At 32.0% G+C, this 17,338-nt stretch overlaps 1 protein-coding gene and 2 non-coding genes across 3 annotated transcripts; all 3 read right to left on the bottom strand.

Moving 5' to 3' along the window:
* Nucleotides 1-10,174: 10,174 nt before the first annotated feature.
* On the bottom strand, nucleotides 10,175-16,788 carry tomm20a (translocase of outer mitochondrial membrane 20). Its single transcript, XM_073834814.1, has 5 exons — nucleotides 16,612-16,788; nucleotides 15,979-16,025; nucleotides 13,254-13,335; nucleotides 13,021-13,163; nucleotides 10,175-10,663 (listed from the first exon to the last, which is right to left on the bottom strand). Exons 1-5 carry the CDS (start codon nucleotides 16,733-16,735, stop codon nucleotides 10,619-10,621), a joined length of 441 nt encoding a protein of 146 aa, XP_073690915.1. The 5' UTR covers nucleotides 16,736-16,788; the 3' UTR covers nucleotides 10,175-10,618.
* LOC141327455 (small nucleolar RNA SNORA14) lies at nucleotides 12,857-12,990 on the bottom strand. The gene has a single exon (XR_012354748.1). It is a non-coding gene; the product is annotated as a small nucleolar RNA SNORA14 (small nucleolar RNA).
* LOC141327454 (small nucleolar RNA SNORA14) lies at nucleotides 14,720-14,853 on the bottom strand. Its single transcript, XR_012354747.1, has one exon. It is a non-coding gene; the product is annotated as a small nucleolar RNA SNORA14 (small nucleolar RNA).
* Nucleotides 16,789-17,338: the final 550 nt, after the last annotated feature.

Here is a 17,338-nt window from a genome sequence, read left to right as displayed (position 1 = left end):
TTTTTGCATTATTTCAGTTTTATGTGTGTTACCATGATGGTGTTTACTGTTGGTGTGAATGACACTGTGCACCTTCTGTATATATTATTATTTAAAACCTCCTTGTGATGGGCTTTGGTTCATCATGTGATGTTGTCGTCACCACCTGCTTTTGGTGGTTATCAGTGTATTACAAAGGTACAAAACAGATTTCAGTAATTCAAAATGTTGGTACATATCAGTTACATTCAGAAACTACGGTATTTACCTGTACATTTAAGTGAAAACCGTAATTATAGGATAAGAAATTACCATTTTTTTACTGTTTTTTTTTTCCTGACAGTATTTTTCCGTTTTTTAACAGACATTTTCTGGCGCCCCTGCTGCCAGAAAATTACCGTTTTTTTTTTTTTTTTTACAGTGTAGGGCATGTTGAAAAACATGTAAGTTTCTCCTCCAACTTCAAAATTGTCCTACATCGTTGTAGAAGCACCGACCCAATGTTTACAAACTGAACATGCAAAGAAGATCAAATGCCTTTACAAAAAAGAAACAAATTTTAAACAGTGATTTTGAAGTTGGAGAAGAAAATGAGACGGGAGTTTTTCGACATACCCTAAATGTCTTCAACTGGAATACACGTCACGCAGAGCTAGACAAGACGAGTGTTTGAGGTTAAAGAATATATAAATTGAATCATTTAGAAGCTGCATTTAAACTGCATTTTGGAAGTTAAAACTTGTAGGCACCATAGAAGTCCACTATATGGAAAAATCCTGAAATGTTTTCCTCGAAAAGCAATTTCTTTACTACTGAAATAAAAAAGACATGAACATTTTGGATAACAAGGGGGTGAGTAAATATCTATAAATTTTAGTTCTAAGAAGTTAACTTCTACTTCAATGACAAACCATTCGCAAATAATCGGCCCACTTAGTTATCGTTGCCATGTCCAACAAACCAAGGCACTCTCACACCACACACACACACAAGTAAAAAATACACCTGACTGAGCAAAGAGTAAACTGACAATGTGCCAACAGACAGCTTTCAAATTTTAGCGCAGCTTCAAAGGGCTCTAAACGATCCCAGCCGAGGAATAAGGGTCTTATCTAGCAAAATAATCGGTTATTGTCTAAAATAACCACTCCAGTATGTTGAAAAATCCATTTCATTTTCTCCTCCAACTTCAAAATCGTCCTACATAACTGCAGAAGTACCAACCCAGTGTTTACAAAGTGAACATGCAAAGATGATCAAATGCCCTTTACAAAAAAAAAAAAAAAAAAAAAAAAAATATATATATATATTGTAGGGTGATTTTAAAGTTGGAGAGAAAATAAGATGAGAGTTTTTCGACATACCCTAACTGTCTTTAACCAGAGTGCACAGAGTACACTGCTGCTCAAAAGTTTGGAATCAGTAAGATTTTTAATGCTCTTTAAAGGAGACTTTTCTGCCCATCAAGGCTGCATTTATTTGTTTAAAAATACAGAAATAAATTGGAATGTTGTGAAATGTTATTGCAATTCAAAACAGTGGTTTCCATCTTAAAATACTTTAAAATATAATTTATTTCTGTGATGCAAAGTCAAATTTTCAAAGTGTGACATGATTCTTCAGAAATCATTTTAATAAATTTAAGAAATTAATACTTAAGTAAGGATGTGTTCAATTTATAAAAAGTGATAGTAAAGACTTATATTGTTAGAAAAAAAAACTGTTTTGAATAAATTCTGTTCTTTTAAAAAAAAGGATCAAAGAATCCTGAAAAAAGTGATAGGTTCCAAAAAAATATTAGGCAGCACAACTGTTTCCAACACTGATATTAAAAGTAATAAATCAGTATATTACAATGATTTCTGAAGGATTATGTGACAGTGAAGACTGGAGTAATGGCTGATGAAAATTCAGCTTTGCATCACAAAAATAAATTAAGTATTTCACAGTAATAAAAACAAAAATTGCTATTTTGAATTGCAATAATAATTCATAATATTACTTTTTTCTGCATTTTTGATCAAGTAAATGGAACTTTGATGAGCATAAGAGACATTAAAAAAAAACAACATTAAAAATCTTACTAATCTCAAACTTTTAAGTGGCACTGTACACTTTTGCTGGATAAGACCCTTATTCCTCAGCTGGGTTCGTTTAGGCCCTTTGAATCTGCATCATTAACCTTCAATTCGCTGAGCACCATTGAAGTCCACTATATGGTAATCAGTAATCCTTTATTTTTATTTTATAATTATGCATTATGATTGGTCAGATCACCTGTCAATCAAACTCCCAATTTACTTCAGACCCATTTCCTGTGGGAAAAATACTAACAAACTCCAACTCGCTATTCTTTCGTAAACATCTAGTTAAAATTATGATTTGATCAACTTTTTAGCACTATTCATTTGTACACATACAATATATACAGCGCAAATGACAGAATCAGGAGCAGAAACACAGCAATATAAAGCATATAAAGATAAATGAGACAGAGTTCAACACAGTCATACCACATTACAACCCAACAAGGCAAATTTAAACTAAATAAATTTAAAATTATTTACAAGATAAATGTAAACAATGCATAAATATGCAAAACAGGGAGCACCTGTGATCTCAGTCACCCCAGTTTTACAAAAGCTGGAGTTTTTGTGCAACACTACAAAGGGTACAATACGTTTTTAAAGTATATTTCACAGGCATAACTCATAAACACATGTAAACACAATTCTGAAAGGCCTTAAAACACTTTCAAAGATCTGATGGCACTAACTTGGTAAACTTCGGCAAATCCAGTGATTAAATCCTCCTCAAAAACGATAATTGTATCCTCCGGTTTAAACACGCTTTCGTTATTTAACTGACATTACACCTGCTGATCAAATCCCAACAGGCAGATTCATTAATTTACTATTTACGCAACTATTTCCGTTTTATACAGCGCGGCTCGGGCGTTTCCGGTAACAACGTGCAACGCGCTTTTCCGTTTTTTCAACATTTTTCGTAAACATGCGCAACGAACGCGTCTGTGTTGCCAGGTCCGTGGTTTTCCCGCGGTTAAAGCGATAGTTCTGGTCTAGTTTTTGATTAGCAGTTGGGGTGGTTTGGTTTCACAGACCTGGCAACCCTGAGTTCCACCATTTAGTTTTGTATTGGCAATAGCCTATTTACAAATAACAAAAGTACTAATAGACCATTTCAAGGATGTAAACAATAACAAGCGCGTTGGAACGTTACTGCGCATGTCCGGTCCTGAAACATTTCCGGTAGCGCTATTTCTCCGATCTGTCAATACGAACACATTCTTTTAAAATCTAGCGAAAAAGCTAGTTAAGGTAAAAAAGCTGCTCATTAACTAATCGATGCTGCGTGCGTGTACACGGGAGATTGCTAAAAGCATATCACATGAACGGAAATATTGTGAACATTTATTCGTACAATGGATGTCATCAGTCTGAAGCAAGCAGTGCAACTTACTTCATGTTTTGTTCCCAAGATATCCGGAGGTTGTTCGTGATTAATTTACTTGCATTGCGTGGTCAGTCTGTATTTCTGTTTAAATATTTGTTTCCATTAGTACATTACTTTTCACAATACATATCGTTCCAAACAACGCTAAATGTATGCTATTAAAACTAAGCGCTCGATGCTATTATTACGTGTTGAATTCATTTCAACATGTGTTCAACGTTAGTTTGGTCAAGTTTGTTGCTGTGGAACAGTGCAAGTGGAGGGTGTGAATGCTCCGAGTCATCATGTGATCACAAATAAACAAGATCGTCGCAATTCAATGCTGGCTAACGTGTTTTACATAAACCTGTATATCTGCAGATTAATAAATGCACACACAAACACACACACATAAACCATTCATATATGTTTTTATGCACGTATTTACTGTTCACACCCACACAAATTTTATATATATATATATTCATGTGAAAATGAATACTGGTGTAATGTAAAGGCTGATGCTAATTCAGCTTTGCACAACATTTTTTTATAATAGAAATCATTTAAATAATTAATCATGTTAATAAACATAAAATACTTATTTCAAAAACATAAAAAAAATACTTTGTCCAAACTTTTGACCAGTACTGTATATAAACAAAAAGCATTCTCTCACTTTCAACTGTTTTTATTTCCAGCACATGTATTGATATGTAAATATTTGTATGAACATAAAATGCTTCAACAAATGAAACAACAACAACTGAAACAACATTTGAACTGAAATGGAGTACAAAGGGGGAACAAATGTCAAAAGCAGCAGTCTGTATCCGGCCTGGTCATCAGTCGCTTTAAGTACTACACTAAATTACTGAATACTACACTCAAGTTCTCAATCACATCTGGGTGTTGATATGGTCAGATGTGGTTTGTCACTGCAGGATGATCAGCTGTCCTTGGGTGTCTACAGATGATGGCTCTCCTTACACTGCCTTCTCAGATTTGGTGACCCTTCTGTATTTCTGCAACTGTTTACATCAGTTTAGAATACTTTCTAGAAAACAAAACAAAGGATATTAGCCATCATTATGAAAATGTATACAACATTTAACCAATTCTATGGGAATTACAGGGAGCTAACAAATTTCAGTATTACACTGTATTGTCAGATTTAGTGACCCTGCTGCATATTTACAACTGCTTACATCAAAATGCTTCCTAGACTAAGAAACAAATGATATTAGAAATCACCTGTATAAATTTTGTTTACATTATATAAGGATAAAAGTAGAAAAACAATTATTTAATATAATGCACAATATAAAAAAATAATAATGCTATTATTGCTTAATACGTCAGTACATCTTGGAATTAACATTACCAAAGCTTATGTGATGGAAAATAATATTTACCATAAACATTACGTTTTGTAAACTACTGCCGTTAACTGTTACACAATACGACATTCACGTACTTTCATGTTACTCACTGCATTTGTCAACTGACAAAATAACTAGACGACTAATATGAATTTAACCCACATAACACTTAGCAATAAAACAGAAATAAAAAACTTGCCTTTTTTCATTAACGTTACACACGAAAGCTAGATGCATATGTAAACAATGACAAAATGCTACTTTAAATTATACGGCATCATACTTGAAGAGTTAACGTAAAGATATACAAATAAACTGATTAATTAAAAACGATATTTACTTGCCTGAATCGAAATGTGCGCTGTATATCCTAGAGTTGCTTGTTGTTATCCAGCCTTCTCCTTCACTGCCGCAACACGGGTACGTTTCGCGGAAATCTACCGTTAAACACGTCTCAGAATGTTAGTACCGCCCCAGAGGGAGCACACAACCACCCAACGACAAGGATCTAATTTTAATTTAGACATTTAAGCAGGATGTTTGTATATATATGACCGCAATCCCACTGTTCATAAAGCGCTTCTCGCCATTGTTTTGAATGCGCTGGACCACTAACCGGAAACGTCCTGGGACCAACGACGTCACTTCCTTAAGCCGCTGAATAGCGCTTGAAATGGTCTATACTTAAATTAAAATTAAACCTAACATTAAAAAAATAATAATTAAAAAATAGAAACTGAAATAAAACTATTTTAAGCTCAATGAAAATATTGCAAAGACTAATAGAAAATAAAAGTACATAAAACGTGACTAAATTCTAAATTAAAATTGAAAACTAAACTGAACATGAAAACTGAGAATTAAACTAAAAATTTAATTAAAATTAAACTAAAGATAAACAGAAATATTTAAAACAAATTCTTAGCAATAGTAAAACTTAGGTAGAATAAAAACTAAAAATATAAAATCTATTTCAAAATATGAATAAATACTATAATGTAAACTAAAATAACACTTCACCCCGAGTATAAGCTGTGAATTAAATTTAATAATGATAAATTTTGATTAGCAGTTGGGTTTTGTTAAGCAAGACCTGGCAACCCTTGCATTCGGCCATTTAGATATTGCATTGGCAATATGCCTATTTAAAAATAACAAGAAATAACAAAAGCATATAACAAAAGTACTAATACTTAAATTAAAATGAATAATTAAAAACTTGAAACTGAAATAAAACAATTTTAAGCTAAAAAAATAAAAAATAAAATAGAAAACTAAACTGAACATGAAAACTGAGAAGTAAACCAAAATGACTAAACCTAAAATTATATAATTAAAAATAGTTAGCGGTTGGGGTGTTTTGTTTCGCAGACCTGGCAACCCTGCATTCCACCATTTAGTTTTGCATTAAAGTGCCCCTATTATGCCTTTTCAAATATGATATTTCATGTAGTGTGTCATGTAGCTGTATGTGAACATAAACTATCTGCAAAGTTGTGACGCTGATAGTGCACTATAAATAAAGTTTTTGTCTAACAAAAAAAAGAGTCGGCTCACATTCGCCTAAATGAGTCGTCAGCAATTCGAATCTTTTTTCTGTAACTGCCACACGTCACGAGCTACACATTTGCGTAATGTCCGCCCACGTTCAATTTCGCGAACAACTTGCCCGCCCACAAACAGTAGGCCTACCATTTTCACGTGGATTACGTCATGTCAAGAAGACGCCCGCGCTGTGAGAGTGAATTTGCTTTATATGCCCTTCCGAAAGATGAAACTATCAAGAATGAGTGGTTAACATTAATTTTTTCAACACCTCAGCAGTCCAATGCCAATCTTTTGTTGTGTTCGCGTCATTTTACTGATGACTGCTTTTCCAATCTTGGGGAGTAACGTTACAACGCGAGATTCACCAAACGCTTGGTTTTAAAAAATGGATCAGTGCCCAGTTTATTTGGACCGGCTTGCTCCTCTGAACTCCTACCTGTAAGTATGATTAATAATTGTATTTTCTAGCGATCGTTCAAAATACGTCTTTGTGTACGTTATGGTGTGTAACAACCCCGCACATGTCTTGGTAACCGGTTAACTTGCGTTTCTGTAGTTCTGTTGTTCAGCTGTGAGTGCAATGTAGTCTAAAAAGTCTTGTGATTGATGCAGCTTGATTGTCTGTCTGCCTTATTAGTTTAAGTAATGATAATGATAAACGATGGCTTAACGCAGTGTTATGGATTGTACAGTGTTGAAGTTCACAACGTAGAGGTGTGCCCGGTTCGCTTACAAAAGCAAATTGCAAGCACTTTCCACAGTTAACATATTACACCCACTGAGAAACATCCTGCTCCAGTCGTGCTTGCAAAACAGTTTCTTGTCGATGTGACACTTCAACAGTTTCATCGTCAGACTCCGGCTCGAATTGATAGGGTAAAATCGAGGCTATCTTTTCTATGCATTAACAGGTCTCCGCAGCTGTCATTCAGTTATGCCAATGGGCGTTTCGTTTTGCGCTGTAGCGGTAGACCAATCCAAAAGGACTGAACCATCTGACCAATCACAGCGGTGAGGGCTCACAGAAAGGAGGGGTTTAGAGAGACTGATTCTTCGAACTGCTTCAAACGAGTCGTTTACGAATCATTTAGAAACGGGGTAAAAATAAATCTAATTTTGGAGAAAACTAAAGTGTTTTTTGAACTTGCATACATGTAAACCTGTTTTAAGAGACTATTACAACAATATTAACTACCTTTAAAATGGCATAATAGGGGCACTTTAATACTCCTATTTGAAAATAACAAGAAATAACAAAAGCATATAACAAAAGTACTAATACTTAAATAAAATAAAATAAATAATAATTTAAAAATAGAAATTGAAATGAAACAATTTTAAGCTAAATTTAAATATTGCAAAAAAAAAAAAAATTAAAGTACATAAAAATGATAAAATTTTAACTTAAAATTGAAAAATAAACTGAACGTGAAAACTGAGAATTAAACCAAAATGACTAAACCTAAAAATAAAATTAAAAATTACAAGTTTTAAGTAGCAGTTGTAGTGGTTCTGTTAAGCAAGACCTGGCAACCCTTGCATTCTACTATTTAGTTTTGCATAGGTAATATGCCTATTTAAAAATAACAAGAAATAACAAAAGCATATGACAAAAGTACTAATACTTAAATAAAATAAATAATAATTTAAAAATAGAAACTGAAATAAAAAAAATTTAAGCTAAATTAAAATATTGTAAAAACTAATAAAAAATGACTAAATTCTAAATTAAAATTTAAAATAAGCTGTGAATTAAATTTAAACAAGACATTTTACAAGCATCTTAGACCTCAATGTGTTCATTTGTATAATCTTTGAAGCTGAGAATAAAAGGAGGTCTTAGTATGGTAAATCATTTGACATTTGCTACTGAATGAGTCTGATAAATGCTGCACTAAAATAGTCTGTAGGTTCCCTGCATTATGCAGCACAGCTGAGCAGAATCCACTGCAGTCTCCATTTATAAATCTTTCCACATCGTTATTCTTGGAAAATCTGAGCGCAGTTGGACGGAGAGGGCAGGAGGTGGATTTATTTCTGCCGGTTTCTCCAGCGAACACTTCAATTATCCAACAGTGCCAGATTCCACGTTCGTTTCAAACCCAAAACACATTCCGTAGATCAGCCCATCAGAACATCCTGACCATCCCAGCAGTCAGAGTTACACTCAGGGTTTCACATTTGTGACCCTGGACCACAAAACCAGTCTTAAGTCGCTGGGGTATGTTTGTAGCAATAGCCAAAAATACATTGCATGGGTCAAAATGATTGATTTTTCTTTTATGCCAAAAATCATTAGGAAATGAAGTAAAGATCATGTTCCATGAAGATTTTTTGTAAAATTCCTACTGTAAAGGTATCAAAATGTAATTTTTGATTAGTAATATGCATTGTTAAGAACCTAGTTTGGACAACTTTAAAGGTGATTTTCTCAGGATTTTGATTTTTTTGCATCCTCAGATTCCAGATTTTCAAATAGATGTATCTCAGCCAAATTCAAAAATTCAAAATCCTATCCTAACAAACCATACATCAATAGAAAGCTTATTTACTGAGCTTTCATATTCTATATACATCTCAGTTTTGTAAAATTTAACCTTATGACTGGTTTTGTGGTCCAGGGTCACATTTGTGCTTAGAGAAACCACAGAGAAACAATATCTAGTTTAACAATATCTCAGTTTACAGTAAGAGAAAACACGGATTATTTGACCATATTTCTAAAAATAATTGAAAATTGCATTTAAGTTAAAATCTCAGTTTTTATCTTTGCAAGTTTGTGTGAAAGTACTTAAACTTAAAAAAAAAAAAAGTTTTGGTAAAATCTAAATATTAGAGGAAAAGATAAATTATAAATGTTGCCTTAAAATAAGTTAATACAAACACTAAAATGGCAAAAACTAAAATAAATTTTTAAAGGCAAAAAAGCACTCAAAATGAAAAAACAAACAAATAAGCTTATTATATTAATAAATACCATAACTGTCTTTATATTAACTACTAATCATTTTTCGAAATTATTTTATGCAGTTAAAAATTAACTTTTTGGCTTTGCAAGTATAAGTAAGTAAAATAATGTAGTAATAAGTAAAATAAATGTAAAATATAATTTAATATATAAAAAAAATAAATGCATGAGATAAATTACAAACATGTAAATTGAAAAAAAAAAATATATATAAAATATAATATACCAATTACAGAAAAAAAATTGTGCATTTAAAAGTAAAATAAATACATTTAAATTGCTATAACATATTTTTCACTTTAAAGAAAACTATTTTAACAGCACTTTGCTTTTTTTATGTACATAAAGTTTAAATGAGAAAATATAAATATATAGAATCTTAAGTGCAAATTAGAAGTGTTTCCATGACAATTAACCAAGTTTTTTTTAACAGAAGTACTTAAATTGCTAAAAACTAATATAAATGTAAAGCTCAATATAGAAATATTTTTAAATGAAATAAGTGCATGACAAACTAACATGTAATCTCAAATAATGTAGTTTATCACATACTTAATGTACAGTAGTGATTATAGTAAGTTATATTTCGCAGCATGCCATTATAGACATGTTTAAAAAGGTCTGTATGTCTCTGTTGACAAAAAACTTCATTTTCTTTTCTTATTAAACCAGGATAGATGGATTTTAACATATAAAACTCTGTCTTTTCAATTAAGACAACTGTAAATTTCAACTGAAGTGTATAGTTTATAATGATCTGTGTGTTTGCACTGCCTCCTAGAGGAACAGCACTGCAATCTCAGAATGATCAGTAAAACAGAGAAATAATGTGAGCAAGGAGACATTCTTGATTAAAGTATTTAATGAATACAAAAGAAGAAATTATTTAAAGTTCAGTGCATAAAAATTACAAATGTGCCCAAAACCCTTTCATCCTCAAAACGATTTATAAACAAAAACCTGATTACATCGCAAACCAGCCATCCTAACATTATCAACAATGAACTTCTTTGTGTTTTTTGTCTGTAACATATCAACTGATGACCTTAATCAGTAAAATATTAAACTCTTAATTTGATGATCTGTGATTATGTTACAAGAAATCATGTTTGGAATAAAAATACAACACTGCTTTATATGAACTATGATACTGCAAACTATGAACAGACAGAGAGTGCAGTGATCAGGATGGCAGCACAAGCAAATACAGGAATAAACACCATAAATAAAAGACCAGAGAGAACCGAAGATCGGCAGGAGGATCGTCACACGCTAACAAACGTCACGTTCACTCCACGTCATCTTCCTCCAAACTCTGAGAACTTACTATCCGCTGTGAACAGGAAAAAAATCATCACGGTTAAAGCAACCGCTCGGCCAAAAATAAACATTAGCCCTCAGGCCATTCAAGTTTCTTCTTCAGATTTGGAGAAATGTAGCATTGCATCTCTTGCTCGCTTTGCAGCGAATGGGTGCCGTCAGAATGATAATCCAAACAGCTGATAAAAACATTACAATAATCCACAAGAAACAAATCCATTATTAGGATAAGATTTTAACTAAAATAGAAGTTTATAATCCTTAATAAGGCTTCTTTGAGTTGTCTCTCAAACAACTGATTAAAATCCAGCCTTATATTTGTTTTGGCCTGTAAACGGTAGTTGATCTGTGCCGATTTCTCTCCTGATTCAGAACAGAATTGGATTATGGACTAGTATTATAGTTAAAAACATTTTAATGATGGATTTGTTTTTTTAGACCTGGCAACCCTGGAAAAACATTGAGCAATTTTGGGGCAGTTGTGAGTTATAAAGTCAAACTCAATTCTGAGAAACAGTTGCAATTCTGGGAAATAAAGTCAGAATTGCAAGATATAAACTCAAAAATCTGACTTTTGTCCTCAGAATTGAGTTTGTGTCTCACAATTCTGACATTATAACAAGCAATTGTCAGATATAAACGTGCAATTCTGAGAACATATCTTTTTTCCCCACAAAATAGGAAAAAGTCAGAATATCGAGATTTTTTTTTCCCACAAAATTCTGACTATTTCTCACAATTGTGAGCTTGTCACGCAATTCTGAGAAAAAAAAAAGAAAAAAAAGAATCGGAACTGTGACTTATATGTGTTGCAATTCTGAATTTATAATTTGCAATTGCGAGTTTGTATCTCATAATTCAGAGAAAAATGCAACAGTGTTAGCCCAGGGTTCAATATGTACACTTTTTTTTTTAACCACGAACATCTAGTTATGGCTTGGCACATCAGAGCTTTTTTTTTTTTTTGCAACTTGCGGGTTTCTATCTGACAATTCTGACTTTTTTTCCGCAGAATTGTAAAATTAGATCACACAATTCTGACTTTACAACACACAATTGTGAGTTAATTCTAAATTGTCAGATATAAACTTAGAACATAGTCTTTTTTCCCTAGAAAAAAATTTGGACAAAAAAAAGTCCCTATTCTGAGACACTAACTCGCAATTGCAAGTTTGTTACAATTCTGACTTTATAATTTGCAATTGCGAGTTTGTGTCTCATAATTCAGAGAAAAATGCAACAATGCCGTTAACCCACGGTTCAATATATACTTTTTTTTTTAACCAAGATTATCTATTTGGTTCTGGCTTGGCACATCAGAGCTGTTTTTGGCCTGTAAACAGTAGTTGATCTGTGCAGATTTCTCTCCTGATTCAGACAAGAATTAGATTATGGACTTTTTAATGATGAATTATTCTTAGATCTGCCCACCCTGGAATTTTTTTTGTTTGTTTGTTGTTTTTTTTCAATTCTGAGAAATATTTGCAATTCTGGTAGAATTTTTTATTTTTTTTTCTTCAGAATTGTGAGTTTTATATCTCAAAACACTTTTTTCCCCTCAGAATGGCGAGTTTACATCTAACAATTTTGACTTTTTTCTTAGAATTGCGAGTTTGTATCTTACACTTCTGACTTTATAACACACTTTTCACAATTGTGAGTTCATCTCATAATTCAGAGAAAAATGCAACAATACTCCTAGAGAATAAGAAGCCACATAAGATCACAAAAGTTAGTTATTTACTTTTATTATTTACTCTGACTGAACTCTTATTTTTTTCTGTTGCTTAATTTGAGTACTGCATGTGGACAGAGGCATAACCAGGTTTTGCGAACTTTAGTGTGACCAATCATACCAGCCAACTTTTAGGTCAAAATGCGTATCCACTATGCAAAATGGGACAGGTTGGCAGGTCTGGTTTCTTACAAACACGTAGCTTTCGTCTTCACAATGTTAATTGATAGACTGGAGTGGTGTGGATTACTTGTGGATTATTGTGAAGTTTTTATCAGCTGTTTGGACTCTCATTCTGACGGCACCCATTCACTGCAGAGGATCCATTGGTGAGCAAGTGATTAAAAGCTACATTTCTCCAAATCTGATGAAGAAACAAACTCATCTACATGTAGGATGAGCACAACTATACCTTTAATATAGGTTTCTCCACTAACAGCATGTGTTGCGTAATGTCAATAACAGGTATTTGAATGTTCAAGAGGTGAAATAGCTAATAGTCACTGTGAAGACATGCAGCTTTGGAAAGTTCTTGGTTTTCTCTTGCATTCTTACTTGTCCCAGAAGCTACACAACAGAGCTCTTGGGGGGTTTAAAGAATGCGGGGATGGGCATGATATGCATGTTGAGCTCACCTGACTGATGGTTGGTAGTTTGGTGAGCAGCATCTGGAAGACAGGAGGAGGCAGAGTCTGCTGAAGCACCTGGAGGAGCTGCTGTGGTTGGCCGCAGACGGCGATGGCGTTGGTCAGGTGATCAACACCCTTCTCGTAGTCTCCTGAGGAACACATTTGGGCGTTTAACACTCTGTGGCGTGCAGAGTTGATTTAGAAAGCCTGTGGAAAAGATACTGAGATGGACATCTCACCCTGAGCCAGCAGCTCCTCGCCCAGCTGAATCTCATCCAGGAAAAACTTCTGCACGGCTGTGGCATCTTTAAGATCTGGCAGCTGAAAGATGAAGACAGACAATAGCATGCATATGATCACATTTTATTACCTTCACAAAGCTCTAGAGACGCTTTTTAAAAATGAGGTCCAATGACCAAAATAGAGTGCTAGGGAGTTTGCAGAGATGTTAACAGAACAATAAAGTAAAAAACATTAATAAAAGAGATCTGATTAACTAAGTCTCAAGTCGCTGGGGTATATTTGTAGCAATAGCCAAAAATACATTGTATGGGTCAAAATTATAGATTTTTCTTTTATGCCAAAAATCATTAGCATATTAAGTAAAGATCATGTTCCATGAAGATATTTTCTACCATACATATTTAAAAACTTGATTTTTGATTAGTAATATGCATTGCTAAGAACTTCATTTGGACAACTTTTAAGGCGATTTTCTCAATATTTAGATTTTTTTGCACCCTTAGATTCCAGGTTTTCCAATAGTTGTATCTCAGACACACATTGTCCTATTTTAACAAACAATATATCAATGGAAAGCTTATTTGCTCAAATTTCAGATGACGTAAGAAACTCAATTTTGAAATTTACACTTATGACTGGTTTTGTGGTCCAGGGTCACATATTTGATTTAAAATAAAATTAAATAATTTTTTAAAATAAATCAAACAAACTAAAATTGATTAGAACAAATTAAAAAGTATTAAAAGCAGAAAATAAATAAATCGGGTTTTTTTTGTTAGTTATTTATTCTAACTAAATTATTAAAATAAAATTAACTGATTAAAATAAGAAAAATCTAAACAAGAAAATACAATAAAACTGATTATAATAAACAATAAGACCTGATTAGCTAAATAATTTGATCAAAAAATATTGAAATCAATAAACAAAAGGATCAAATTAAGAAAAATAAGATCAAACTAAAGATTAAAACAAATTAGAAAGTACACAAAGCAGAAAATGAATAAAAATAGCTTAGAATAAATAACTGACAAAAAGATCTAACTAAACAATTAATATAAACTGTATTTATTAAAATAAGTACAAATCTAAATGAGAAAATACAATAAAACTGATAAACAATAAAAGGTGATTGGCTAAATCATTTGATAAAAAAATATTGAAATTAATTAAAAAAAGATCAAATTAAGAAAAATAAGATCAAACTAAAGATTAAAACAAATGAACAAGTATTCAAAGCAAAAAAAAGAATAAAAACGGCTTAGAATAACTAACAAAAAGATCTAACGAAATTATTAAAATAAGTGAAAAAATAAATGAGAAAATAATACAATAAAACTGACTACAATGAATAATAAACAATAAGACATGATTAGCTAAATAATTTGATTAATACAAATAAAATAAATCAAATAATAATGTAAAATTAATTTAAATTGCATAATGTCAAAAACAGGTATTTGAATGTTCAAGAGGTGAAATAGCTAATAGTCACTGTGAAGACATGCAGCTTTGGAAAGTTCTTGGTTTTCTCTTGCATTCTTACTTGTCCCAGAAGCTACACAACAGAGCTCTTGGGGGGTTTAAAGAATGCAGTGATGGGTATGATATGCATGTTGAGCTCACCTGACTGATTAAATAATAATACATTAAATTAAAATAAATAAATTAAATAAAAAGATTTAATTAGGATCAAAATAAGATCAAACTAACTAAATTTGCCTGAAAGGAAAAATTATTAGAACCAGAAAATGAATAAAAATGGCTTAGAATAAAAAAACAAAACAAATAATATTTAAATGAATTGAAAATAAAATGACGAAAATAAATGAATTATTTTTATTAATAAATACAATAAAACAGATTACAATAAAGAATAAACAATAAGACCTAATTGAATTTGATTAAAATAAAAAACAACAACATAATATTAGTACTATCTTACTAAATAAAATTAAATATATATATATAAAAAAAAATGCTTATAATATGATGGTGGTAGATTAGAAAATGAATAAAAACTGCTTAGAATAAATAATAATAAACAAACAATATAAAAAAACAGATTCAAATAAAAAATGATTTTATTGAAAAATCTAAATGAAAAAAAATTAAAATAAATACAATAAAACTGATTACAATAAAGAATAAACAATAAGTCCTGATTAGCTAAATTTGATTTTTTTTAAATATAAAAAAAATCAAATGAAGAGAAAATAAGAATCTAACTAAATTTATTAAAACAATTGAAAAATTATTTAAAACAGAAAATGTATAAAAACTACATTAAAATAAAATAAACTGATTACAATAAAAAATAATTTAGTACAATAAATGAAAAAAGAGAAAATACAATAAACTAATTACAATATTAAAATGATTTTAAAAATGAATAAAAAATATAAACAAATGCTTAAAAAAATAACAGTAAAGTATGATAGTGGTAATAATATAATAATGACATATAATAAATGTAACATAACACAATCTAAATATTTTCCAATGAATACCTGACACATTTATAATATTATTTTTTTCATAGCATAAAACTATGAATGCATTTTACATTTAAAAAAAACTTTTTAATTTATTGCTTAAAATGTTTATATTTTAATGATATTTAGGGGTCTGTGGCATTTATTGTCTAAAAGGTCCTGCTATAGAGAAATATCTTCTGTATTAATGACAACATTCATAAACATGATCAGATGTTTGACCTACTTGAGCATGTCCAGATTTGTTTTGAGCAACTCTCTGCTTCTTCCTCCCTAAAAATAAAAGAAAGAAAATAGATATCTGTATTTATTTCATATTTTATATACATTAAATGCACACATACATATCCATTATCCAAGAAGCTGGCTGCAAGTTGAATCGAATCTTGAATCGGACACACCAAGGGCCCTGTCCCAAATGAAACACTTCACGTGCACTAGCGTCAAAATATGCGTTTTAGCGGCCTATAAAGCCCAGAATGATTCGATTCAGCCAATGTGATTCTTTTTCATCTGTAACACTTAAACTCAGACTATATTTGCACTTGATGTCGTAATTTATATTGATTAATCGCAGTTATGTGATAATGAAAGTACGATCACCTTATGACTCACAGTGAACCGTTCAATTCAAACGAACCGATTCAGTGAATCATTCAAACGTGCAACACACCGGAGGTCAAGATACAGTCTATTATCTCAACGTGACTGACCTGCTAGTAATTACCAAGACATCGTGCTGTAATCTAAACACCAGCTCATTACAGTAAAACTAATCAGTCTTACGTAGCCAGCGCTTTAGGCTCTAACGTTAGTAATCTGTGAGCTAGTCTTGCTAACGTTAGATCTTAGGACTCACGTTCACGCAGTCTGGTTTTGAAGTTCGGATCGCTGCGTCGTTTTCTGTCGAAATAGATACAGTACCCGATAAAGATCGCGCCGCACACGCCCGCAGCGATCGCGGTCGGTTTGCCGCCCATCATCGCGCCGCCGTTACCGGAGGTCTTCCGCTGCGACTGCTGCTCCTGCAAGGCACGTGCTCACAGAGCGGCGGAAGGACCCCGCTGATGACGAAAGCACTGTGGGAGTGTTCGCTGCAGACGCCTGAAAGATTGAAACCTCTTCAAGAAATAAGGTTAAAATGCTTTTATTTTTGTAATTTAGCTGCGTTCTGTTTTTTCTCTATTCTGATTTATTTTTGTAGGCACAATTGTATAATATTTATTTTTTGCACTGAACGAAGATGCGGGTATGAAGTAAATGTTTATTTGATTAAAAAACACACCATACATTATATACACACACACACACACACACTGTAGTCATTGTAGTCCCTGATGTATGGTTTTGTTAGGATAGGACAATATTTGGCTGAGATACATCTATTTGAAAATCTGAAATCTAAGGGTGCAAAAAATCTAAATACTGAGAAAATCACCTTTAAAGTTGTACAAATTAAGTTCTTAACAATGCATATTACTAATCAAAAATCACATTTTGATATGTTTACAGTAGGAATTTTACAAAGAATCATCATGGAACATGATCTTTACTTAATTTCCTAATGATTTTTGGCATAAAAGAAA

Source organism: Garra rufa, chromosome 2 (genome assembly GCF_049309525.1).
Source record: "Garra rufa chromosome 2, GarRuf1.0, whole genome shotgun sequence".
Taxonomy (NCBI): Eukaryota; Metazoa; Chordata; class Actinopteri; order Cypriniformes; family Cyprinidae; genus Garra; species Garra rufa.
The sequence above is the reverse complement of the archived record's forward strand: the minus strand, read 5'-3'. Positions and strand labels throughout refer to the sequence as shown.

What these genes read in the sequence shown, in the direction of transcription:
- tomm20a (XM_073834814.1), bottom strand. Translation starts at nt 16,735, where the DNA reads ATGATGGGCGGCAAACCGACCGCGATCGCTGCGGGCGTGTGCGGCGCG. An exon ending in ACAAATCTGGACATGCTCAA is followed by an intron (nt 13,336 to 15,978) that starts GTAGGTCAAACA and finishes TTCATCTTTCAG; the next exon opens with CTGCCAGATCTTAAAGATGC. An exon ending in AACTACCAACCATCAGTCAG is followed by an intron (nt 10,664 to 13,020) that starts GTGAGCTCAACA and finishes TCCTGTTCACAG; the next exon opens with CGGATAGTAAGTTCTCAGAG.